Raw genomic sequence first — 27,778 nt, 5'->3', positions numbered from 1 at the left:
CTCAATATTAACTTTTATTTCGTGTTCTGTAGCAGTGCCACCACCCGACTGGGAAGGCAGTCAAACCATTCAGGCAAGTGAGACCAGAAACTTATGGGTCACGTGACCTTCTCTCCATCTGGTAATGGCCTCCCACTCTTGGATTTTAACCCCTGTGGAAAGTGCAGGCTTCCAGGAGTCCTGTGGGAGAGAGCAGAGAGGTAGGAGAGTCAAAAATCTACCTATATTTATTTTCTGTTCAATGAATGGTTAATCCTGACACCAAAGTGTTCACACCTGATGCCATGCTCTTTTGCTAATGAAGGCACATGACCATTCTTCCAGTGGCTTCTCCATAGCCTGCAGGGCTCTTGTGCCTTTCTAGGTGGTGCCCTACACCAACACAGTTTCCCTAGCTTCTGTCAAGATTCCCTCACCTGGGTTCATGTGACTAGAAGGAGTCTGTCCTCTCAGACCTCCAGGCTGGGGATAAAAACAGCAGAGAACAGCAGAAACACTTTCTCCCCTCATGGGGGGTAAGAGTTAAGTAAACGTAACTGGTGCTTGCAACAGTGGCCTTGGGCAAGCATGTTCCTTATATCAGAGTTACATGGGGCAGCTGTTAAAATGCATGAACTCTGCTCTTGGCACAGACTTACTAAGTTAGTATCTCCAGAGACCAGGAGTCAATATTTTAAGGACTGTGGCTCAGTTATGCACACAAAATTTGAAGACTAGCCACCCTATATCCACATGTGATTGCCTCACATCTTCCTAATGACTTTTAAGTGATTAAATGATATACAACCTAGTTACAGTGCAAAGGTGTGTTTCATTGTATTTTAATCTTAGGAAACTGCTGTAGTAGATGAGTGGTGTGTATGGCAACTTTATAGTTAACAGAACTTATTTTTCAAGAGCAGAACTGTGTAGAACTTTCTACAACGATGGAAATGCTCTCTCTGTTTACCTGTATGGAGTTACACGTAGCTACTGAGCACTTGAATTGTGGCTGGTGTGACTGAGGAACTAAATTTCTAGTTTTGTTTAATTTTAATATAAATTGAAGTCACATACTTAGCCAGAGGTTACATACTAGACACGCAGTACTGTATAAACAGGAGTTTAGTGCAGGCAATGGCACGTGCGCACACACTTCCTGTTCTTAGTAATAAGACAAATTTCTGCATCCAGGTAGTTACTGCTTTAGTGCCCTCAGCCCATGCCCCCTTACCATCTTCCCACACAAGTAGTCTTTCCTGTATCCTGGGGCTACGTGTTCCCTCATCCTTTCATCTTGTCCATGCAGTTACCTTCCCGGGGGGGCCACAGCCCATTCTTCCTTTTGTGCCACTACCCAGAACTCTGCCCTTGTTTGCTTTGCTGCTTCCCAAGTGTTGTTCCCCCTACTCACGTGAGGTGGAGCACTTTTTCAGGTTAGTCACAGCCGTGACATAGTCTGCTCCTAAGTAGGATTCATATGTTGCTGTGTCCTGAAGCTTGGCCAAACATACTGTGCCATCCTTGAACAAAAGGTCCTTGGTTGCCGAGTGGAACAAGCAAAACTTGTTTGAGCAGTCAGATTCATCTACTCCAAACTCAGCCTGTCAAATGAACAGAAAGTGCATAAGGACCTGTGGGCATGATTAGCTGGGAACTCATGGTTTCCAGAGAGAGAATGCTAGAAATTGGACTGGCACTTAACTGTGCCCTACCTAAATTATCCACTCCCACTCAGGAAGAAAGGATGGGAGACCCTGCTTAGTCCATACCTGTTGGTCAAGTAACATCTGGCGGACACAAGCTGCCTTTTCTTTCCGTGTAACCACAGCGTGGTTGGGACCCCGGGCTAGGTGGCAGTTCTCAGCCTCACTCAAAGGTTTCCTGGTACCATCAGGGCACAGCAGTTGAAAACTGTTCTGTGTCAGACCCTTAGCCCAGTCTTCAGTGTTCTTTCCTGGGGACAGAGAAGGTGAGTCAGCCACGGCTGATGGTTTTGGTTAAAGTGTCTTCAGTGGGGGATTATGACCAACCCACTGGTGTGAGGAGGGCCCAGCGGCCAGCAGAAGTGCATGTGCTGTATCGCTTCTCAGCCTTTTGGCTAAGATCAAGTGTAGAAGTGCATGTGCTGTGGTTATAGTGATGTGGAATGGAAGGGACACCCACATGGCTACAGGGTGATAGTCATCTCACACCAGGAATCCCTAGAGATACTTCCCTTCCAACCTGCCTCTCACTACTAGGGGAGAGTGAACTCAAGTCTGTGGATGATTTTTTTTTTTTTTAAAAGAAAGGTCTGCATTTTGGGCATCCTTGATGATGCAGGGTTAAAGTCTCACACTATCAAGCTATTGCCAGCCACTTCGACATGAGTTCGATCCCCGGTCAGGGACTAACCCACTTGGTGCAGCAGACCTCTCCTGTCTCGCCACTGCTCTGCTCTGCAGTGTATTTCAGTCAAGCCACCTATTCTGCTCCCCACTCTGCCTCTAATGAATCCTCTCACCCCTCACATCACTGGCTTACATCCCAGTACGTGTATGCATAAATGAAAAAAATATTTTTTTTTTAAAGTCTGCATTTCTATTAAACTCCAAAGAATTTGGACTTCTTGCTCTGGCATGGTAAAAACGTGACCCTTCAAGCAGCTTGACAGTTCTGTGCTCTACCAACTAGCACCGCCAAACAAAAGCTGTCCCTGGAGATCTTTTAGACGCTAAACAGGAGCTTTAAGTCTGACTCCATACTAGGTCTACGTGAAAATGTGTATGTGCCTTTGTACAGCCCTGTGTCCTTTTCTCAGTCCCTTGCTTCATCATTTCCGTATTCTCCCGTATTCTCAGGGTTTCAGCTCCTTCCTCCTGAGGCAGTTCTTAAATACATTTTTATTTTTTTCTAAAGTGCAGGGTTGCAATCTTTTTTCTTGGTTGTAATTTTCATTTAACTTTCTTCATTTAACTGAACAACCAATAAATGAATTCACTGTCATAAAGTTTTATATTATTTACATACAAAGTAAAAAATGCCTCTTTTTCTACACTCCCCAAATATGCACTATTAGTTTTAATAGAAAACTCGAAATGGACTGCCTCCCCAAGTAAATGCACACATCTTCACTCGCCTTCTGACATTTTTCTCCTCTTGTTCCTTACCAGTCCCTCCTACTCAACACCTTCCAAATGATATCTGTCATCATTCTCTCCAAACCCATTCTGTTCTGTGTAGTAACTTAAGCATTTATTCAGTAGTATAGTCTCAGCTCTCTGCAAGACACAATCTTACTAGAGGAGAAAAGCAGCACAAACATCAAAAGCAAAATTAAGGGTACACGTAATATCATTTTCTCATTTGTGGAACACACTCAGTGTTGAGTGAGCTCAGAACCCACACAGCGAGAGAACACGATAGGGAAGGCGGGCTGACGAAGGCAGCGTCTTAGGTATATCTTATATGTAGCACTGCAGGATTGAGGAAGGAGAAAGGAACACCTCTGTGGGAGGAAAGAGGATCCTGGCAAGACTCAGGGACAGGTACAGGCCTAGTGTTTCTAATGGGGAAGAGGACAACCACCCTGGGATGGGGTCTAAGGCAGTGGGGCCAAACCAGGGAGGCACCCCCAGATACTGAAGGTGGCATGAAGTGTGGAACTTAGGCAGGAGGAAAAGTGGGTCTCTGATGTCTTATGAATGGAAATCAATCACTGTATGAGCCAGGCATAAAAATTGGACATTTAAGACAAAAATGAGATGGGAGGTAGTTCATAGGAAATAGTTATGAAGGACCTTTTGGGGATGGCTCACAAAATTGGCATATGGACTGTGGATATGATTAGTATTAAATCCACATTAATACAGATTTCCTTTGGTTCCTTGGAGAGGATTTGGGCCAGTGGGAACCTCACGGTCCTTACCATTCTGCCTACCATGTGACCACTTCTCTTTTACTGAACAAGCAGTTGAGAATCAGAATTCTTGAGCCTGCCAGAGCCCACATCACATAACTAAGACATTGTGGACACAGTGAACCCAGTGACCCTGATTTACATGGACAGAGGAGCGTGTGTACGTACCATCAATGTTCTGCAGGACAGCATCAATTTTCACAAAAGCCACATCTCCTTTCTCAACCAGACACCTTCAGAGTGCCAGACAGGGGAAGAGAAGAGAGGAAGTCAGAGAGACACATCCTTCATTTAGGAGAGCCGCATTACACATCCAGGGCTGGCTATCTGATAGCAACTGTAACGCCCGTTTTGTCACTAACCTACTATTATCACTAATCCTACATGCTACAAATATAAGTAATAAAGAAGAAAACAAAACTTCCAGTTTGCTTTATAGTTATGTAATCTCAGTTCTACACACCTAACCCTCAAAAAAAGCTGCATCATTTTCCCTATAATCAACAGATATTAGAGGGTAGTTTTCCAGTAAGGTGATTCTTTTTTTTTTTTTTTTTCAAAATTTTTTTTAAGATTTATTTATTTATTTATACAAGCACTGGGTACAGTTAGAAGCGCAGGAGGGTGAGAGAATTCACCAGAGCCAGAGCGGGAAACAGAACAGGCAAAGTGACGAAATACACTGCTGAGGGGAGCAGCAGGCGTGGCAGGAGAGGTCTGCGTGCCATGTGGGACCCTCGGCGGTGGCCTGGGATCGATCAGGCGCTGCAGAGGCTGCAGGCAGCTTCGCAGCCCAGCGCTCAACCGCTGCGCCACCAGGGGAGACCCTCCGGTAAGGTGATTCTTTAGTCACACATTTTATTTTGTAAAATTGGAAACTTGTGGACAGTGAATGTATTCACTCTAATTCACAATTTAGCTCTGACTGAGAAAACCTTTGTTATTTCATTTACTACTGTGCTGTTCAGTTATAACACCACTGTCGCTGTGCAGCTGATGGATTTGCGGACGACTAAGTAACATGGGCCTGAATCAGAAAGGACAGTAAAAAGTAGTAAGATCATAAGGTGCACACAAATGTCTATAAAAGTGATAAATACTTCATGAAATATCTGTACTGGGAATATAGAAATCTTGTACCTTGCCTTTTTGTTAGAGATCTAATTGGCTTTAAAAATTGATTCATACACCTGATAGCATCCCACCTAGATGCTGTAAGGGGTTACACAAAATGGAGAGTATTTATAAACAGAAAGAGGATAGGATAAGATTATTAGCAAAAAAATATATTATTTCAGATAAAACCATGTCCCTTGAAGGAAGACAGTGGGGTCTTATCATTGCCGATCTGGAAATGGACTTGACTTTGTCCAGCTCCATGTGAGTATGGTTGCAGGTTCCACAGACATGCATAACAGAACATGGGTCAGACTTCTGCTCCCTGTATTAAACTATGGCAGAGTTTTCCCACTGTGGCATTAGTGACATTTTGGGCCAGATAATCCTTTGTTGTTGGGTGCTGTCTACCAATTAGAGACCAGCAGCACCCCTCCCCTGCCCGACACCATTTGATAGTCACAATATTTCCAGACACTACCAAATGGGCAGGGGACATATCCCACTGTTGAGAACATCTAATCAGCACCTTAGTGCTTGTTTTTCGCTATGACAGCCAAACATGGAGACAGTGTCCTGGAGGGACCTGGGTGCTCCCTCAAACAATAATCTTCACATGTTTGCTAAACAAGGCACCCTGCTGAATGCAGGACTAATGGTCTGGGGACACAAGAATCTCACTTAGTTCCTAACAAATACTGGATGGTGTCACTAATAAGTGGAATATAGAGAAATTAAACTAAGAACCAGAGAAAGACAACTTAAAAGCTACCCCTTGAAAACTATGAAGTAAAGCATCCAAAGAGGGGCAGGGATGGGATAAGGATAGGAACAAAGAGGGGGAGAAGGATTCCCTGCCATGGACCATGGTGGTGGACTAGGGGTGATTTGGTGGTGGGTACCCTATGGTGATGGTACCTGATGGAGAGAATCCTAATGTTACACAATTCAAATAATTAAAAGTTATTTTAAATTAATAAATGAAACAAATAATTACTTAGGGAAAAAGAGAATCTCACCTTAGTTCTTAAAAAGGAATTTTGTCAGGACTGAGGTTTATTTGTATATTCAAACCAGGGTTAAAGGACTCACCTGAGAGCCCCAGTGTAGCCATAGTATCTCTCATTGCTGTTGGGAAGACACTCCCTTCCGGGAGCAGTTGCAGAGCCGATACACAGATCACAGAGAGTGGAGTTTCGCCTGTACCCAGGGGCGCAGCCTTGACTGAAGAATTCATCTGTGCAGAAGGAGAAGAGGAAGTCAGCTCTTCCTGAGCACTAGCAGTGACCTTCATCTAACTCTTAACAGGTGTGTAGGGGCCAGGATAGGCAGCCCATGTTCATTCTGTGACCTGTTGCCAACTCCGAACCTACCAGATGTAGGATTTAAAAGGAAATGTAATTGAGGCTCGGCATAGAAGTTAGTGATCATTACAGTTTAGGTGGAAGGGATTCCATGGGTGCCCTGAAAGTGTCATCCCTTATGGAAAGAGAGAAGAAAGGAAAATGACATGAAAACTTACACAAAAGGGATAAAACTAGAGGTCTCACTCCCTGAGCTTGTGCCACCTTTTCTCAAATAGTTCCTTCCTCTGCTGTTTATCAGAAGAGGCTTTAGAAGTCCAATGTCAAGAAGGGGCTTGGGGGCCTCCCCTCGTGGCACAGTGGTTGAGCGCTGGGCTGCAAAGCTGCCCGCAGCCTCTGCAGTGCCGGTTTGATCCCCGGCCACTAGCGAGGGTCCCACATGGCGCCCACACCTCTCCTGCCACGCCCGCTGCTCCCCTCAGCAGTGTATTTCGTCTGTCTGCCTGTTCTGCTCCCTGCTCTGGCTCTGGTGAATTCTCTCACTCTCCCGTGCTTCTGACTGTACCCAGTACTTGTATAGATAAATAAATTTTAAAAAAAGGGCTTGGGGAGGGGGGATCTCCCTTGTGGCACAGCGGGTTAAGTTTCAGCACTATGAAGCTATCAGCAGCACGAGTTTGATCCCCAAGTTGCTTACTCACACTCCTGTTTTACCCACTGCTATTTCAGTCAGTCTCCTGTTATGCTTCCCATTCTATCTTTGGTAAATCCTCTTACCCCACCCCACCCCCTCACCCCTGCATCTCTGGCCTATACCCCAGCTCTTATATGCATAAATAAATAAAATATATCTTTAAAAAAGGGGGGGCTGGGGGTATTTCACAGCTCAGCTGCTCTCTAGGTTGGTAAAACTGCCAGGAGGCTCAGGAGAGCAATGGTGGTGCCTTTGCTGGTGGCAGCAAAGCTTCTGAATGTCACTCCAGCCACATTTTTCTTTCTGTCAGGTTGGTGTCTTAGAACACTACTGTGCAGAAACTGTCTCATCTCCAAGTCCCCACACATAGGACTTGTCTGGCTCATAACTATCTTGAGAGGCCTCTCCTTTTAAAATAAATATATTTGCAGGTGGCAAGCTCAGGAAGTTAATGTAAATAAAAACCATTAGAAAACATTTGTCCATGGTGCACTTTTTTTGGGAAGGCAGAACTAAGCTCATACCTGAAGAAATTCAGAGATCACAGAGACTAAACTGATTTCCAGGTCTCATGCTTAGAGAGGTAGATAGAAAGAAAGAAGTTAATGTAAATAAAAACCATTAGAAAACATTTGTCCATGGTGCACTTTTTTTGGGAAGGCAGAACTAAGCTCATACCTGAAGAAATTCAGAGATCACAGAGACTAAACTGATTTCCAGGTCTCATGCTTAGAGAGGTAGATAGAAAGAAAGAAGGAGTTGGGTTTCTAATGACCAATAGAACACTTCTTTCTGGCTTGGCTATGACCACAACACCCTCCCAGGAGCACTCACCAAATTCACACTTGTTGATTTTACTATAGAGAAGGCCCATAGGTATGTTCCAGCCAGCGGTTCTATCAACTCCTGTGTGGCAGGACTTCTTGCCTTGCAGAGAGTTCCAGGTGGTGCTAGTATCACTTGCCTTAACCACGGCCACAGCAAGATACCCTATAAGAAAGGAAGGATTGAAACCTTTGGGCCTTCCAGAGTGTCTGTCTGTAATCAGAGCCTGACATCTCCCTTTGGAAGCAAAATTATCCTGAATCATTCCTTCTGTTTTGGAAAGGGTCTTCCCAGTAACTGAGGTGAGGTACATGTCACTTTGTCAGACTAATCTGAACTTAGAAAAAAAAAATAGTAAGGGTCTCCCTGGTGACACAGGGGTTAAAGTCTCAGTTCTAATAAGCTATCGCCAGACACTGCAGCATGAGCTCAATGGCACAGCAGACCTCTCCTGTCTCGTCCACTGCTCACCTCAGCAGTGTATTTCAGTAGATCTGCCTGTTCTGCTCCACACTTTGTCTCTGGTGAATCCTCTCACCCACTGTGCCTCTGGCCTACACCCCAGTTCTTATATGCATAAATACATAAAAATAAATATTTAAAAAAATAGTAAGAATACATTATCATCTGAACAATGACTGATGGAAAATAGCTGCATACGGCTACTAAAGTTATAAACCAGCAACTCCCCCTATACTGTTAAATATCAGAGGGATGGACACTTAGGTGTTCATGTAACACCAACATTTTATACATTAACAATTATTAGGACAGAGTAGTAAATGACCAATATACTACAGAGAATATCTGACTAGGTATTTTCTGATAAGGATATTCAGTTTTGTACCAAAATAACTATAAAAGTAGAAACCGTCAAAACCAGCTCAACTGCCATCTTTAGCAGCAAACACATGCAAGTCCTTAAAATTGGGAATGGGACATCAACCTATGATTTCAATTTTCCAATTTAATTAATTAAGTAAACTATTTACAACAGAAAAGAGAAGCTGTATTATAGATGGAGTAAGGACAGTTCTTTTCACATTTTCCTACCGAAAATATGTGGGAAATGATCTTAAGAGTGATAGGGAAAGGCTGGGATCTTATCATTAGGGAAAGTCACAAGGACAAAATCATATACCAATGGCTGGAAAATGAACTGGAGAGACCTAAGCTGAGGGGCTTTGGGGGCACAGTGCTCACCTTGGTGTAAGATCTTCTAAATTGCTTGAACCCCCATCTCTCCAGATTCACCAACTCTCAGAGTCCTTGGGGAGAACCTGGTTGGCCTGGGTTCCTGGATTCAGTTCTGGCTGGAAGACTGGCGAATTTCATACTCCTAGACACCTGCCTGTGTGGCCTCTCTCCTCAGCCTTGCCAGGCACAAATAAGCAAGACTGCTTGGCTGGTGCTAGCTCTCATCTAAAGCTGCACAGGGGCCTTGTGTAATGGGAGGCAGCTCAATGTGCTGGGGACAGCATAATTTGCTTACTGGCTATAGCAGCCTAGACAATTTACAAACTGGTCCTCATATGCATCCTTACAGGACAAGATCTACCTCATTGGACCAGGTGAAAATTTATGCGTGCAGGTCATGGTCAGTATGAAAGAGTCACCACCATTTTGAACTATTATCCTTCTGTGATTCTTTTGCATTCTAAAAAATTGGTCTCTTCTATTGCCATACCTACTTCTGGTTTGAATTTAAACTTATAAACTTACCTTACTCTTTCCCAAAAGCAGTGAGAATTTATCTTAATCTCATGAAGTTACCAATCCCAACTCACCTTTTTCTGGTGTGTTTGTACACTGAGCTCCTTGAGTTTCTGGAGAAGTGAAAATAAAGTCATCAATCGCTCATTGATAGTGATTGGAAATCATGCCTTTCTTATGTTGCAGCACAGAGTAAAACTAGTACCTACCTATCCGTCAAATTACCAAAAAGTCTAGGCCATCTGAATAATGCAAGTTCATTTTAGCTCACTGCCCTCTAGAATTTACCTACAGGTTGTGAATTTCAAGTTTTCTGTCCTGTGACCACAGTGATTGTCCTGTGACCACAGTGTTCCTTGCCAAATATACTTGGATCCCAGCACCAGGGCAAAAGAAGTGTGAGTTTTGGAAACAAGAAAGCCCTTTTAGGAATCCCAGCTGACAACTATCTTCTGCAGTGGGGTCGTTTTTAGCTGGAACTTCACAGGGCAAAGCCCTGATGGGAAGCCCTGTGAGAGGTTCCATCCTTCAAGATGACTGCGGAGATTAGATAGGAAGGAGCCTGAAGCCTGGGAAGTAGGAGATTCTGAGTAAGCAAGAGCTTTACAGAGACTCCAGTATGAATCAGGCTGTGATTTTCCTATCTCCTCTCTCCATGGCCCTGAGGAAATAAAGCCCAGAGAGGCGCTTCCTCCACTTACTGTAGTTCTCTGCCAGGACAGGCACAAGGCCACACATGCCCGCTATGTAGATATAGCCTCCATCCAAGCTCATGGCATCAGCTTCTCCTTTCTGCAAAGACACCGCACATCACAACAGATGAAAAGAGGCCACCTCCCGTCCCACTTCCCCCTTCAGTTATTTTCCTGAAGCAGCCTTCCAGCAGGTCATGCAGGTGCTGGGAGACAGCAAGTACTAGTTCTGGACCTATGAAGGATTAGTAAGGCACACCCAGCACACAAAATGAAATGTGCTGTCATTTTCATCCCAACTATAATGAACTATTAAGCAACTCTGGGTGCCTTGCTTAGTTTCTTCAGGAGCAAAAACTCACATTCACTCCTCCTGTCCCCTCATAGGACACACTGTCTCAAAGAAGAGTTGTCACTTCTAAGACAGATGAGTGCAGTCAGCTCTCGAGGCTGTGTCTGTGACAGAGTGCCTGATGGGGATGCCACCCCCAAAACTTGGTCATATCTGCTGAGTGCTATTTCAGTGCTTGATGCAGATATGATATTTAGTGCACAAATGTGACCTAATTCTCAGATTTAAGAAGCCCTGAATGAGGGAGATGCTTAAACTCAACAAGACTGCCAAACTTTCCAGTGGGGTTGGCCATATACTTTCTAGCAGTACACGCTAAAGGAATAATCAGTTATGTGGGCAATTATTTGGGGAAAATGTGTAAGTGGGCAAAAACATGTAAGTATGACTCAGAGTAGCAAAAAGGTAGAAAGAGACTAAATGATGTTATGACAAATGGGAAAATAAATTGCATCATATCCACAGTATGGAACAGATTACAACTGTAAAATGTCATGTGACAACATGGGTGGGACTGGAGGTGACTTGTGATAAGCAAAAGAAGTCAGGAAGTAAAAGACAATTATCAGATGGTCACTCTCTTATGTGGGATATATGTAACCAGAGCATATGAACTAATAACTCTCAAACTGTATAAAAAATACAGTGGCAGGCCTCTCTGGTGGCACAAGGGGTTAAGATGCAACCTACGAAGCTATCCACAGCCACTGCAGCATGAGTTCGATCCCCGGCCAGGGAGCTATCCACCCAGCGCAGCAGACCTCTCCTGACTTGCCTGCTGCTCCCCTCAGCAGTGTATTTCAGTCACTCTGCCTGTTCTGTTCCCCACTCTGTCTCTGGTGGATCCTCTCACCCTCCACACCTCTGGCCTGTACCCCAGTTCTCGTATGCATAAATAAATCAATCTTAAAAAAAATTACAGTGGCTACCATCAGGGAAGGGCAGGGGGGGTATTCGGAGAGGGGAAGGAAGAGGACATCGGATGGACCTGACAGCTGGAAGGGCCCTAGAACTTTGGTGGTGTGTAAAGTGAGACTTAGACACGTGGAGGTAAAGACGTACCCCCGAAATTAACATAATTTGGTAAATCAATACATTTTTTTAAAATATGCCAAAAGAAAAAAAGAACAGCATGAACACTGGCTCCACCCCAAAAAATCATGTTTTCTTTTTTTTTTAAATAATAAATTTTATTTTTATATTCCCCCATACAATTGCAAACGCCCCATTCTGACCCCAATCCTTCTTCCCCTCCCGCCCCCCACCCCCCAAAAACTGTCTCTGGTTCATAGTTTTCTGTTGAAAAAAAATCATGTTTTCTAAAAATAATCTGTGACATGGGAAAAACTTACTAGATACCAGGCGAAATAAGAATAATGAGCTATATGAGCATATCATATCTATATTATGATCCAATGAATAAGATTTTTCTCTCTGGGATTACAAGTACTCCTTATCTTCTTCTTTATGTCATATAGGATTTTTAAATTTCCCAAAGTAAACAAGAAATGACCAACAAAGCCAATCAACTTGACCATCACACTTGCCATGGCTCACTGAGGCCACAGGCGCCTGCCTCATGGGCCAGCGGAGACTGCTCAGATTGCCCTCATGTGCCTAACACAGAACCAGAGCCCAAAGTAACCCCTCAGATCTGCAAGCTGCAAGTTCCTCTGATGCTGGGGTCTCCTAGTGAGGGCAAGGTTCTTGGGAATTGGCGTTTTCATTTTATTACCAGGAACACTCATCCAGCCTGAGGGACAGGCAAGCAGCAGTAGCTGGGATGCTGCGCTATGGAGGCAGGAATAACTCACCGAGATCTTGGCAATGCAGTCTTCGGGGGACTCTGCTGATTCGCACTCTATTTTCCCTCCACTATTGACACTCCATTCATCACACTTGGCCCTCTCGTGGTGGCCAATTGCACACCACTTCACCTTCTTGCATTCGTCTTTTGTGGCATCAGGGCCTAGGGCATAAGAAAGAGAGAGACCCACAGTTCACATGAGATGCCAGGCATCGCCCGCTGATTACCAATGCCACCAACTCTCTTCACACAAATGCTGGGATTTACCAGCAACACACCAAGAGATTCTACTCTGGGAATTAACCTCTTAGAAGGCAGAGGCAAAATTAATCTCTTGCTTGAGTTCTTATTGCTTAGATTTAGTTTAAAATAATTGCTTTAGCGAAGCCAACTTTTCTTCCCCACCCCTTGACATTATCACTTCAAGCTATTGGGGTGTTTTTTTTTCCCTATTTTTTTTTGAAATAGCTTTTAACTACCTGAGCTATTCTCATTACTCATTGTTTATTTTCTGTTCTCTGCAGGAAAACAAAAACTTGGCCATAGAATAGGGTGTGCTTGTCTGTTCTCCAGGGCACACTCAATGTTCAGGGAACACGAACTAAGGTTAATGGTCAGCGCAATAAATCCCTTGAACTGTCAGACTCAGTTCCAGGTCACTTTCTCAAGGAAGCCATACCTCAACTCCAGGACCTGATTTTCTTTGTTTTCCTAAGATCAGGATTTTGTTCTGATTTATTTTCTTCTGAGCATGTGTCACTTTTTACTGATCGTTCAATAGAGTGACTATTCATTGAACATTTTCCTTCTCCACTGGTGAGAAAGTTGCATGACAACAGAATCTAATCTATGTCCATCTCACTATTGTACAGCCAGCAGCTAGAATAGTTTATGACTGCATTGTCAGTAAGTGTCTGTTGAGTGAATGAGGGACCCAATAACAGGAGCAAGATGGAGCTGTCTAGAGTTCCAACTCCACTATGCCACATGTTGACCCTAGTCCTGGCTGCAGATATGCAAGTTTATAACAATCCTATTCTATTCTGTTCTATTCCATTCTATTTGACTTACTTTGTGCCAGGTTAATAGCTTCACAAAGAGCAACTCTGATTTATATAATGCTAGTATTGATCCAAGTCATTTTAAACATGAATTTCCTTTAAGCCCTTTGGTAATACCCAGAGCCATCTCATGATGATTAGTGCCATTTAGCATCAGTCTAACACTGGGCACCACAGGCAGGCACATAAAGGAGCATCAGGGCTGGTGCTGAGCATCTAGAAAGACTTTAAGTACTGAGTCCCCACCCTTACCAGTCTGCAAGCTCCTCCGGTCACACCATGCTTCCTGAGTACACTTACGTGTTTCTTCCCTGAGGTTCCGAAGAGCAGTGACATACTCATATCCCAGGAACAACCAGGTATCCATCTTAGAGGGAATCCTTAAAAATCCCTGAGCAGAGTCCTTAAACAGAAGGTCCTTTCCATGACTGGATCCAAAGACCTGGAATGTTTTAGCTGTTCCTTTGCCATAATGTTCCTGTGCATAATCAAACACAATAGTGAATGGCTACAGTGGCAAGGAAGGCTGCAAAATAGGGTTGAAGAAAAACAAAAACCCAAAAGGGGCCTCCCTGGTGGTGCAAAGGATTGCAGTACTATGAAGCTATCAGCAGTCACTGCAGCATGAGTTCGATCGCTGACCAGGGAGCTAACCCACATGGCGCAGCAGACCTCTCCTGACTCACCTGCTGCTCCCCTCAGCAGTGTATTTCAGTCAATCCACCTGTTCTGCTCCCCACTCTGTCTCTGGTGAATCCTTTCACACCCTGCACCTCTGACCTATACCCCAGTTCTTGTATGCATAAATAAATAAATCTTTTTTAAAAAACAGAAAACAAAAGTATAAGAACAGCAAAAACAAAATTTAGAGTAGGAAACTTTCATGATGCCAGGAGAAGTCAGTCAGGCCTGCTCCAGCATACCAAGTGCCTTGTCCACTCACAGCCCACCAAGGGCCAGGCCACACCCTGTTTCCTGGAAAGTGTTTCTGTGCCTGTCTTTCTGGCTGGCTTGCTTGATAGCTCACTGAATACAAGAAATGCATCTGCCTCAGGGGCTGCCACTGTGACTGCCACTTCAACTTTTGATGGCAAGAAACTCTGGACAGCAGGAAGTTGGCAGCCTGGCTTTCCATTGCTCCAGGAAAATAACGCCACTGTGTGCGTAGCTCCCTTGCAGTCAGGCTGAAGGACATCAGCAGAAGTCATGTCCTTCTGGAGAGGTCATGGAAGGCCTCATGGGGGAAAAGCCTTGGCCTTGAAGGCCTAGTTGAGATTAAAAGAAACAGACTAGAGCAATAATTCACTGGTCTGAGTATAAGGGGCTCACAGGTGATAATACAGGACAAAGCTCTACATGACTCAATTAAGAATCTCTGCTGGGCATGTTTTGACAAGTGGATGGCAGGTGGCATGGTTCCCACTATGACGGTCTATAGTGCAAGAAGGGACTGCAGGAAAAGCAGGGACCCCTGGATATCAAGCCTGATTGCCCTCTCCTGGCATGTTGAACACAGGAAGGGAGCAGGGCGCGTGGGGATACCTGGGCATAGTTGAGAAGCTCCCAAATCGAGTCCTCCTTGCCACCCACACTACGGGCCACAACAGCATGGGAGGGGACCTGGGCCAGGTAGCACTCCTTGTAGTCTTCCACGGACTTCCGGGTGTTGTCCCTGCAGAGCAGTTCATACTGGTCCCTGTCAACCTTCTCTTTCAGGTGGTCTGGGGGAGGAAAGTCCAAAGGACCCAACTTCAGAGAGTTGTCAGCTTTGGTCTCCCCTTCCCTTCCCTTTGAATCCCATTGACTCAAAATATGTAAGCTGAGAAGTCTAGAGCAATGATCGAGGGCCAGGGCACATGAGGAAACTGACTTGCTCCAGATCCCACAACCTGTTACAGGCAAAAAAGCTTCTGCTGCCCATACAGGGGTGACTGCCCCACACCCCAAAGAGATCTCATCTCAACAGGTAGACTGTAGGCCAAGGGTGGCCAAACCTGCCCCCAGTCTTTTGCTTTGGCAGCAATGACCAGGGGGCAGAATCCTGTGCTCAGGAGGAGGTTGAATAACGGAAAGAGGCCCAGGAGTCCAGGTAGAAACCTATGCAATGGTAAAGGAGGAACATACTAGGCTCATGTCTGACCATTGAGCATGAAAAAGGGATCAGGAAAAAAAAAGACAGGACTCACTAGACAGAATGTATTCTCAAATTCTATCACTTACCAAGTACCGTTGAGTGCTTGACAAAGGCCACATCCCCAGCACCATCAGCCAGACACCTGTAGAAAAGAAACACATTAGGAGGGTTCCTGCAGGGCAGACCCTTCTTCACCTTGAAGTTCTGATCAAACTGTATAGTCCAGGGACAAAATCTGGGAGATGATTTAGAGCATACACACAGCTGAAATACCTGTGCTAATGGGGTGTTAATATCTAGAGTACCACTGTGATAGGGGTATGGGGGGTGAGCTCACAGAAGCTGGAGGGCCTTCATCATGTGCCCCAATGCAGCAAAAAAACATTAAAGATATTTTAACACGGAGAAGAGTTTTCAGACTTTTATTTTATTTTTTTTTTTTTTAATAATTTTTTTTTTTTTTTTTTTTTATAGAGGCATGCTTTATTTATTTGTTTGCTGGTTTGTTTTGTTTTGTTTTTGTTTATACATGCACTGGGTACAGTCAGAAGCGCGGGAGGGTGAGAGAATTCACCAGAGCCAGAGCGGGGAGCAGAGCAGGCAGAAGGACCGAAGGACACTGCTGAGGGGAGCAGCGGGCGGCAGGAGAGGTCTGCACGCCATGTGGGACCCTCCTCTGGTGGCCGGGGAGCAGCCGGGGATCGAACCGGCGCCGCAGAGGCCGCGCGCAGTTTCGCAACCCAGCGCTCAACCGCTGCGCCACCGGGGAGGCCCAGTTTTCAGACTTTTAAATGGAGGATGAAGGTATAGTGTCTCCTGAGGAAGGAAATGTGCCCTTGGCTGGCTATAAAACCAACCAAGGGAAAAAAGGGACCAGGAAATTAGCCACATGAGCTGTCTGCTCAGGAATAGCAAGGGAGGCAGGAGAGCACTGTGCATTGAGCAAGTGAGTGCCGGTCACTAAAGAACGCCCAATACTAGGGGCTCACCTGTGCCTTCAGGCTCTGCCCAGTCCAGAGTGGGAACACTCTGGCCAGGTTTGAAGGCTCTGGGGACACAAATGGGTTCCCAGGAGAGGGGCTTCCTTGTCCATGTAAGTTGAAGGGAGTATGCACTGGCCTGACCTTGGGAGTCCCAGATGGATCACTGAGTCGCTGTGAGGGGTTTAGGCTTCCCAGACAACCCTTTGCAGGCTGGGTCTGCTGTAGGCCAGGGAAGGTTCCCCAACAGGACACTGAGCACTTTGGAGGCCCAGAGGACACAGACTAACTCACTTGAAGGCGCCTGAGTAGCCGAAGTACGGTTCGTGGTTAGAGCAGGCGCACTTTTCGGACCCAGTCCCTGAACACAGTTGACACAGTTGGGGGAATTGCTTCATATCCGCACAGGGCACACAGCTGCCCCCGAAGAAACTGGCCGCTGCTGCTCAACAGATATGGAAAACAGGGCATCAAAAAACCTGGTCACAGGCAATGACAGACCCCCGCCCAGGCTCACTGGGGAACAGAGTGACCCAATAAGACCAGCACACCCAGACCCGGTTCACCCTCATGCATGCTCATTCATCAAGATCAAGGGTTTCCAAAACAGACTGCATTAACTCCTGTCCTCTCATTTCCTCCCCAAGGACTACCCTGTGCCTACCACCCACCAGTGCCCATCTCAGGTTGCTACCTGCCTTGTCAGACTGCAACAGTGCAGAGACAGGTCCCTTCTGAGAGCCTGACCAGAAAATGGGACACCCACTTGGAGAGGTGCAGTGCAAGCTCCTGGCCAGCAGATGCCACCAGAGAGAAACCTCCAGCAGAATGAAACACTTTGGCCAAAGAATCCCTGGGAAGCGTACAGTAGACCCAGTAACCTTGGCCCTGACTGAAAGTCCTTTTGTCAGGCCAGATGCTCTTTCCCCCATTCTTCAGGACAGCCTCTGATGGGGTGTTGGGAACTCAGAGAAGAAAAGGTTCAGCTGACACCCCCAAGCACTGCAGATCTGCCAGTTTAAAGCTGATTTACCTCTCACCTCCACACATATTTGTCATCACATATTTGTCTAATCATGACAGAGTGACCCCGGTGTGGCCTGTGTGGGCATCAGAAGAGATGCCTACTCCAGAGCACCCACCCTCCTGCCAGCTCACCTTTCAGAAGAGATTCCTGTGGCTGAGGCAACTGCCAATAAAGGAGGCCCATGGGGATGTTCCACCCTGCGGACCTGCCAAGGCCTGTGTGGCAGGTCTTCTTGCCTTTGAGTTCATTCAGCTTGAAGTCGGTGCCCTTCTTCACCACGGCCACAGAGAAATAGTGGGTTTGTGGATCTACAGAGAAACGGTGTGAATGAAAGACCCTCCACCTGGGCTACAAGGTAGGAAAGGAGAGCTCAGAGGCCACACTCAAGGAGGGTTAGGTCATAAGGAAGGAGTGATAAGGAAAACCTTCCTAGGCTTGCAGCGGGGAGAAAGGGCTATAGGGAGAACATTTGTAACAACCATCCAGGCGAGCACAGGTACAAAATGCCCCAAATGTTTTTTCCAACCCTACCCTGCAGGGTGTCTACCAACATCTGCCAACTCAACCCCAGCAGGAACTGGAGTTGCAGTAACAGAGCCCACATTCTTGACCCCCTTCCTCCCTGGGAAAAGCTGCCCCCCCCAGCATGTTCCCTGACTATTTCCAGGAATAGTCAGGCTGCTCTTAGCAGAGATGTATGACTGTGGGACTATGAGTGTGGGCTCTAGCAGGGCCTCTCACCTGTGTGTGGCATGGATGGTTCTTGGAGGACTCCTCCACACAGCTCTAAACCCTAGTGGTTCAGATCAGGCTGCACACAGTCTGCTGTTTCTCTAGGGACCACATTTCCTGCCTCAGGAGGTCAGTGTCAAGACCACCAGTTCTTATCCATCCCAAAGCACCCAGAGGCCTGTGGCTGCCAATAGGGCCCCTCATTCCTCACTTACTTCCCCATGATAAATGCTCATCAGTATCTAATCTCCATGACCCGCCTGAACAAGACAAGACTGAGTATCTACAGAACAAAGTCTAGACCCCCTCCTGGGCCCCGAGGGAGCACTTACTCTCTTTTGATCCATAGTACTCTGCCACTACAGGCTTGAGGTTGTAGGGGGCCAGGCCTGCCTCAAACACCAAACCTGCATCCAAAGTCACCGCATCTGCTTCTTCTGCCTGAAAGGGAAGAGACCAGACCCAAGTGAAGCCTCACTTCTAAGGAACGCCCACCTAAATATAGGTATGTAGGGGTGCCTGGTGGGGTTTTGGATCTGATGCCACAAGAACCCCTTAACTTGACCAGACTGAAGGCTTCAGTTGACTCCACCATATTCTTATCCCTCCTGCATAACGGAGGGAGTGTTTTATTTATCTCTTTTCCCTGGTGAGAAGTCTACTTCTTGGCTCAGAATGCTATTGTGAGTTTTCGGGATCAACCTGAGTAGGCCTCCCTGGAAAAAGCTGCCCACACCAGACTGGGTACAAAGTACACACACAGGCTCTAAAGGGGTTGTAGTCAGAGACTCAGGTCCCCCTACCTGCCATGTTCTTCACATATTTACAGTTCCAGAGCATGGAAGTGCTTTCATGTGGTGACCTTTTTATCTTGGACCATCTGCTGAGGTCTTTCTCAGGTTCCTCTGTGGAGCCCTCCTTGTCGGGGAGAAGAGCCTTGATCACTTCTTCTTCACTCTGATTCTATACTCAGTACTCGGCCTTCCTGTACTGGGCCCAGATAACTGCAGGGGATTTATTCAGTGACTGACCTTTCTGTGGGCTTAGCTCCTTACTTATACTCTGAGTTAAATATAAAGCACTAATTGTGACTTCATATGTATGGCTCATCCCTCATTTAATCCAACTCCTGAGGCATATTACAACTCACTATTATCTAACTCACATTTAAAAATAGAGGCACAGAAAGTTTAAGTCATTTCTTCAAGGCATATAACCCATTCATGAAGTTGGGATTTGAATTCAGGCAGTGTGGATTTATTTAATCCATTACTCTGTTATTTACTCATGAAATTTTTTTGTTTGGTTGGTTCAGTTTCTGCTTCTTCTACTTGTCATCTTTAAACTAAGTTCACTTGAAATGTGATAGATATCTTTCCACTAGGCCTAGAATTTATTTTCTCTTAAAGTGAGAAACACCATCTTGATAAAAAATTTTATTGCATTTTCTTGCTTCAAATATCTTTAATCAAAATGACCTCTTAAGAAGTCCTTGCCTCCCCTGGTAGTGCAGGTGGTTGAGCACCGGGCTGTGAAATTGTCCACAGCCTCTGCAGCCCGGTTTGATCCCGGCCGGCAGGCAAGGGTCCCACAGGAGAGGCACGGCAGACCTCTCCTGTCTCGCCCGCTGCTCCCCTCAGCAGTGTATTTTATCAGTCTGTCTGTTCTGCTCCCCACTCTGTCTCTGGTGAATCCTCTCACCCTCCCGCACATCTGGCCTGTACCCTGGTTCTTGTATAAATAAATAAATAAATCTTTTAAAAAAAGCCCTTGCTAGTATTACAAATAGTTCTTACTGATTAAATTACAAGGCAGATGCTATAGCTCAGTAATCTGAGTCATGTTGTAGGTAAATAATAAGACAACAGTATTTCTAAATAAAATAAAATAATAATGTAAGCCACACTAAATATTTGTTGAACTGAAATTTTTATTTTAATAATTGCAGTTATTTATGTTGCTATTTTATCATAATAAAATAAATGTCATAAAATTTACCACTTAACCATTTTAAAGTGTGTACCTAAGTGCCATTAATGCATTCATATTGGAGAAGGACCCTTTTATTCCACTGCTATACACCAATATGAAGCCCTCTTTGTGGCTTTCTTGATATCACAAAAGGTAGGTTAAACCTCTGGAGACTTCCCCCATGCATGCCACACACACACCATAAAATAAAAATAAATAAGCAAACAAAGAGGAGCTTTAGCCAAAGCAGTGAGTCTTGGGAGATTAGTAACCAAGGAATGAAGGCCTAACTTCTGGGGTCTGTTAGGACAAAAGGGATTATGAGGGGAAAATGAAGCTGCAGGGAGGGGGAGGCTTAAAGTCAAGCCAGACCTCCCACATACAGATAACCAAAGCCAGAAGAAGGTGCTCACACTGGGTGAGCATCCACAGGAACAACAGATTTGGGCTCTCGAGGATTATGGAGTTTGGAACTGTTGTGAGACGCAGTGGAGAATTGCTGTGTATGAGGTATTTAGCTTTGTGTACATGGTGAATGAAGGCTACAATCACAGAGGTAACTCTAGAAAAGGAAGTTACCAGGAATAAAAAGAAAACAATTTTAAACTGGTGTTTTTCAAAACAAAATATATGACTGTTGAAATTAAAAAAGTGAATGAATATGGAAGAATTTTTCCTGGATACTACCAGAAAAAAATGCGTAAATGGAAACTATGAAAGAGGCATGAAGATAAAGAGAGAAAATTAAAAAAGGTCTAAGGTGTCACCTTGTAGTCCTAGAAATATATATATATTTTTTAATAGAGAGATGTAAAGGACCTCCCTGGTGACATAAGGGATTAAGTCTCAGCAGCCATTGCAGTACGAATTCGATCCCTAGCCAGGAAGCTAACCCACAGCAACAGGCCTCTCCTCTCTCCCACTGCTCTCTCAGCAGTGGATTTCATACATCTGCCTGTTCTGCTCCCCACTCTGTCTCTGGTGAATCCTCTCACACACACACACCCATCCCCCAGACCTCTGGCCTATACCCCAGCTCTTGTATGCACAAATAAATAAATCTTTTTTAAAAATTATAAAAAGGGTCTCCTTGGTGTCACAAGGGTTGAGATGCAACTTATGAGGCTATCCACAGCCACTGCAGCACGAGTTCGATTCCTGGCCGGCCAAGAAGCTACCCACATGGCACAGCAGACCTCTCCTGTCTTGCCCTGCTGCTCCCCTCAGCAGTGTACTTTGATCAAGCTGCCTGTTCTGTTCCCTACTCTGTCTCTGGTGAATCCTCTCAACCCCCGCGCCTCTGGCCTGTACCCCAGCTCTTGTATGCATAAATGAATATATCTTTAAAAATATTATAATAAAAAATAGGGAGATGAAGTAAAGGCAGTATTTAAAGAGAAAATGGCTGCAAATTTTCCAGACTGATGGAAAACCTGATTCCACAGATCCAACCTCAGCTGGCTATTTCCACAAGCATCAATATTATATTGAAGCTACACAACATCAGAGACCAGGGAAATGAAGTCTCAGAGATGATTAAGGAATGACAATGCAACACCAGAGTTTTTGATGACTATACTGTTAGACAGTGGAATGATATGTTTCAACAGTGTGAAAATGTCAAACTGGAATGATACAGTCAGCAAAATTAGCATTCAGGAGTAAGGGGAAGATGAAAGCATTTACAGAGAAAACAAGCACTCAACTGAGGAAGTTTAACACAAAGAGATTGGCTCCAAAGAATCACCAAAGAAATAATTCAAGGAGAAAACATCCCAGAAGGATGTTTTGAAATATGATAAGGAATGATGAATAAATTAAAGGCAAAAATATAGGTAACTTCAGATAGTCTTCTACCTTTATGTTTGTCTGTTTCTTTCTCTCTCCCTCCATCTCACTCTTCCTTTTTGAATTTTTGGGTGTGCGTACATACACGCACCACCATACAGACACACACGTATGTATATTTATTTAATTCTACATGGTGTCTACAAATACAAGAAGTATCTATTTGTTAACAAAAATAAACAAAAATTATTAAAGAGTGATATCTAAACAGGGAAGAGGTAAATCTGAACTACTGGATTCCAGAGTCTGTTTATTGATTAGGAAGGGACTTGCCAATATTTTACTGAAATGCTTTGATAATCTAAAAGCATAGAGTAAAAAAATTTAAGGAAAATCATGATAAATATAAATATTTCAATTCATTATCAGGAGAGGGGGGGAGTGGAGTACAAGGAAAACAATGCAAATAAACACTCACACAAACTCATTTTTTTTTAACTCAGAAAAGGAAAAATCAGAAACAGGCAAAGCAGTACTAAGAGAAATCAAAAGTAATATGAGAAAAGTAAATCCAAATGTATCAGTAATTACAATATCCATAGTCTACATTTACCACATGAAATAAATGAGATTGTCGGATTGCATTAATAATATCTGACAATAAACAGTTTTCAAAAACCACACCTAAAGCATAAGAACATAGAAAGTTGAAAGTTGAAGGAATGGAAAAAGATATAGGAGGAGAATGCTAACCAAAGAGAAGATTGATATATCATGTTCTATCAGAAAAATAGAGTTTATTCAAAAAGCACTGCCAGAAAGAGATTATTTCATAATGATAAAATATCAATTCTATCAAGAATGCTACAGATTACACTCTCATATTGGCTGGAGTGAAAATCAGATTTGCATAACAATTAAATACTTATGGCATTGTCTTAAAATCAAATACATACCCCACAGCACAGCAAATGAGCTTCTATATACATATTTAAGAAAAGAGAAATGATTATTACTTTTGCCCCAGGAGATGTGTATAATAATATTCCTCAATCCCTGATGAGAATAACAAGTGACTGCAAACAATCCAAATTGCCTAATGACCAGAAAAGAAAAAATAAATTGTGGTATACAAATATAATGAAGCATTGTAGAGCCGTGAAAAGGAAAGAACAACAATTATATTCAGCAACAACAGATACATTCAACAGCATAATTCCTTCTACCATCCTACTGAGGAGGGAAAAGTCAGCCTGGGAAGACAACACATGGTATTGTCATGTTTATACAATTTTTTAAGAAACAAAACCATGCAGTCACTCACACATACCTACATAAGTTTCAAAACTGAAAGAAAGGGCCAGAAAATCTTAGGATTGACTCTGTTCTGGATGGTTAAACACATGGGTAGTTTTATATAGAGTCAGCAAGTTATACCATACCCCAAGTGCTGTCTTTCCCATAGCATCCATTGCTGCCCCACAGTAGCCCAAGAAGTAAATGGCAATAACCAAATTTTGCAAGCTAGTTGTGGTTGGTATTATTTTATATTATTAACATTATACTTATTTATTTATTTTTTTAATGATAGCATTTATTTTTTTTAAAGATTTATTTATTTATGCATATAAGAACTGGAGTACAGGCCAGAGGGGTGGGGAGTGAGAGGATTCACCAGAGACAAAGTGGGGAACAGAACAGGCAGATTGACTGAAATACACTGCTGAGGGGAGTACCCGGCAAGACAGGAGAGGTCTGCTGTGCCGTGTGGGTGGCTCCCTGGCCTGCTTGGGGTTGAACTTGTGCTGTGATAGCTGCGGATAGCTTCATAGGTTGCATCTTAACCCCTTGTGCCACCAGGGAGGCCCTATTAACATTATATTCAAAAGAGAGGGGGGCCTCCCTCGTAGCGAAAGGGGTTAAGATGCAACCTATGAAGCCATTTGTAGCCACTGCAGCATGAGTTTGATCCCCAGCCAGGAAGCTACCCACACGGCACAGCAGACCTCTCCTGACTCACCCGCTGTTTCCCTAGGCAGTGTTTTTCAGTCAGTCTGCCTGTTCTGTTCCCCACTCTGTCTCTGGTGAATCCTCTCACCTCCCACATTTCTGGCCTGTAACCCAGTTCTTGTATGCATAAATAAATAAATCTTTATGAAAAATTATAAAAAAATAAAAGTTAAGAGAGGGATTATGGATCAAACCTAGGAGTAAGTCATATATCCAGGATTATAATTAAATCATGATAGTAACTAAGGTCAGTTTCTCTCTGTCTTTCTCTGTCTCTCTCTCTCAGACACAAACACAAACACATGCACACAAACACACCAGCTGTTTGTACCGAATCACTGATTCCTTCAGTTAATCACGCGCCATCTGGCTGAATCTCTATCTCCTACCTCATCCCTCTTTCCAGTTCCTCTGTGAGGTCCTTTGTATACACTATTGTTCGTTGTTGTTCGCTGCCTGGGGTATTCTACCCACGCTCTTGGGAGGCTCACCCATGCTTACCCGGGGGGTCTCAGCTTTATTGCCTCTCTCCCAGGGAAACTGCCCAACACTAGGGACAAAGCAAGTCACTGTTGAAGTCTGTTGAACACTACTCTTTCCCTTCATTGTATGTCTCACAACCTGAAATGACATGTCTAGTTGTTTTCATCATTTTCTTCTCTTCTGACTTAACTGCAGTAAGTTCCTCAAGGCTCAGGACCACACAGGGTCTGACACACATTCAGGGGCAGGAACAACCTTCACAGCGTGATCGGGACCAGCCATCACCTGCAATCCTGACACAGTTCCTCTTCTCTGTGAGCAGCTCTTGTCTACTTCCCATGTCCCATAACCCGCAAGCAGTGTTATGGGGCCATTTTGATAACAAATATTCTTGTTTTTTTTCTGAGTTCAGAGACTAAGTGCCTCAAAATGGTCACCTCTCAGAGCACGTTGGATTTTGCTTATGTCTCATTGAAGATTACCACTCCTATTTCAGCTTCCAGAGTGATTTTATTAGCAGTGGGGGTGAGTGCCCCAAGCCTCAGCCTCCTATCTGTGCATACAGAATTGTTCCCAAGTGACAGGAGGGCGCAAAGTATGGGCTTTCTCTCCCCTCCTTTAGGCAGCAGCAACTTACCGCAATGGCCTTGATGCACTCAAGGTAAGAGGTTTTCCTCTCACAGGAGATACTCGGGCCATCCGAAGGAAGGGCTTTTTTGAACTCCTGGCACTTACTGTCCTCATGAGATGAGATGGTGCACCATTTCACAGTTTTATCAGGGACAGCCAGACACAGTCCTAGGAGAGAGAGGCCAGAGGTCCCTGAGCCATTGGGAGAAGCCAGCACCCTCTAAGGGTCTTGAAAGCTATGTCCTGCGTCCTGTCCTTCTCCCACTCATGTCTGTGAACTCTGCAGGGCACAGGTCCCACTGCATTCTGAGGCTGGGCAGCCCAGTGACCTCCCACTTAGCTGCTGAACACCCTGCGCTGACCAGAAGGGTGCCAGCGTGACCATCAGCCCTCACTCGGAGACCATATCTCCTCCTCTTTGTTCACTGTGCCTTCTCTCCTCATCCCGGGGATGCCATGGTGTATAAGCCTCATTGGGGTGACAGATGATTTTTAACCACTTCAAGGCATTGGCTTGATACCACAAGCTAGGAAAGCTGACAGGATAGAAATCAGTATTTTCAAGAAGTGAGGGTTCAGAGACTGATGCTGATTTAGCCCAGGTCACCCAGCCTGTGAGTGGCTGAGACTGGCATTGAAACCAGGTCTCCAGTCTTTGGTTTCTGTCCAGGGAACAAAAGAAGATAACATTTTGTACTGTTTTTCCTCTGCTTGGCTACTAGATAGAGGTAAATGATTGCTAAGATAACAAATTTGCCGTGTCATCCTGTGTTCCGGGAATAACTAGAAAGTCCACAATGGTTGGTTTCCCTCTTGTTTCCAGTGACTCCCTTCACCAACTTTCCCCTCCCTTTGGTTGCCATTAGGCACAGCTAAACTATGTCTGTAGTCATAAAAATCCATATAGTTACAGATGTATCATCCCCATTACACAAGCACTGGCACTGCCCCCTCAACCTCCTGTCATCTCCACTCTGTGATCAGCGCAAAGCTGGAGAGGAGGAGGGTGCCAGTTTTCCAGGATGGATCCAGAGACCAATCACCCTTATCCCACCTCTGCCATGGGAAATTACCGGAGGCATCAGGAGCTGGTGCAGACCCCCCACCCCCCACCAAACCACCCAACTAGACTCTGCTGGGAAACTTCTCTGCTGAGGTCCTGTGGGTAGAAATTTGTCCTGAATCATGCATTCACTTTACACAGAGCTATAAGATGTGTGTATCTGAGGTGGGGGCTGTGGGGGGTAAAAGCAACTACTGTGGGGTTGACTCTCAAGGGGAAACTTTTTTCAGGAGTGACAAATAACTAAACATGGAAATCTTCAAAGGTGTAAAGGACAAAAAGGGTGCAAGAATCCCAGCAGGTGGTGAAAGCGAGAGAGGTGATCCAGTAAAGGACATCACAGCACGAATGTGTGCAATAAAGTCCACTCTGCTAGTACCTGGATCCTTGACTTCACCTGACTCTCGCAGGCTGAGACTATACCTACCCTTCTCACTGATGAGGACCCGAGCTCTGACTTCAAATTCCATGTTCTGAGCCGCTCAGAGGCCCTGCCTCACATGCAGGACTTCATCATTACCAAGGGCACCCATGGCATGTCAGACTACGAAGGGGTCGGGTGAGATCCGGTGAGGCCATGAATGCCCCCCTAACCAGTTTGAACTGGACTGAGAAAGCCACCGCAAGGGGATTTGATAAACACGAAAGCAATGCTCTATTTTATTCTGTTTCACGACTACATGACTTACTGGACTAAGAAAGCAAAAAGGGAGAACGTGCAAAGGTGGCAGAAATACAAGCAGGAGCTGCAAGTAAGAGCAAGGGCAGAGATGTCCCTGAGGCGCTGAAGCAGGTGCAGGGGTACGGGCGGGACCGGGGAAGCAAAGGCCATCTTGCTTCCAGTCCAAGCGCAGCGCGGATCCCAGGGTGGAGAGGGGTAGGTAAGGCGCGTCCGCGCTGGTAACTTGGCGCTGCCGTGCGCGCTCACTCACCCAGCACCGCGCAGGCCAGCAGGGCACGGATGGCGAGCCTCATCCTCCCGGGTCCGCTGCGTGCGCTCGCGAGCACGGACTGACCAGCTTCTGCGCCGCCCTCCTGCGCACAGCGCGCCTTTATCCCTGAGCCGGCCAACCCAGCGCAATCTTTGTCCTCCCGTGTTTGCGCAGCCGGCTTGCCCAATCTTCCCTCGGCCCTCCCCCTTCATTCCTCACCCCTGCTGATCACCTCATTTCCCGAGCTCGAGCTTCGGGACAGACCCGAGGATGGCATCGAGCCCAAAAGTGCTGATAGGAAGGGAATTAAAGAAAGATTACCCCCTTGCTAATGTGCCCCCTCTGTGCCAGGAACGCGGCTACCGCGAGCTGGGGGTGGGGTGGTGGGGAGCGGGGAGGCTCTGTTGCGGAATGCCTGGGTGCTAGAGCTGGTCCTGCGCAGTCTTGTGCGTTCCCTCCACGGATGAAAGCCCTGAGCAGGCGAGGGAAGGGATGGCGCAGAGCCACATGAGGGCAGGAGAATGACGGGAAAAAACCTCCCTGGGAGAGGGTATCAGAGGAAAATAAAAATGACCTCAAGTCAA

The 27,778-nt window shown here is 45.2% G+C and overlaps 1 protein-coding gene across 1 annotated transcript; it reads right to left on the bottom strand.

The window, feature by feature from the left end:
• LOC311170084 (serotransferrin-like) lies at positions 1 to 27,240 on the bottom strand. The gene is made up of 17 exons (XM_084232433.1): positions 27,195 to 27,240; positions 25,207 to 25,367; positions 18,650 to 18,758; positions 17,717 to 17,893; positions 16,853 to 17,000; positions 15,665 to 15,720; positions 14,987 to 15,153; positions 13,745 to 13,922; positions 12,391 to 12,545; positions 10,234 to 10,324; positions 9,607 to 9,645; positions 7,829 to 7,984; positions 6,089 to 6,233; positions 4,049 to 4,113; positions 1,752 to 1,936; positions 1,394 to 1,583; positions 1 to 180 (listed from the first exon to the last, which is right to left on the bottom strand). Exons 1-17 carry the CDS (start codon positions 27,235 to 27,237, stop codon positions 146 to 148), a joined length of 2,100 nt encoding a protein of 699 aa, XP_084088559.1. The 5' UTR covers positions 27,238 to 27,240; the 3' UTR covers positions 1 to 145.
• Between the last annotated feature and the right edge of the window lie 538 nt (positions 27,241 to 27,778).

This window comes from Talpa europaea (genome assembly GCF_964194135.1).
Source record: "Talpa europaea genome assembly, chromosome: 4".
NCBI classification, from domain to species: domain Eukaryota; kingdom Metazoa; phylum Chordata; class Mammalia; order Eulipotyphla; family Talpidae; genus Talpa; species Talpa europaea.
Note: the sequence above shows the minus strand (reverse complement) of the source record. Positions and strands in the feature narration are given on the sequence as shown.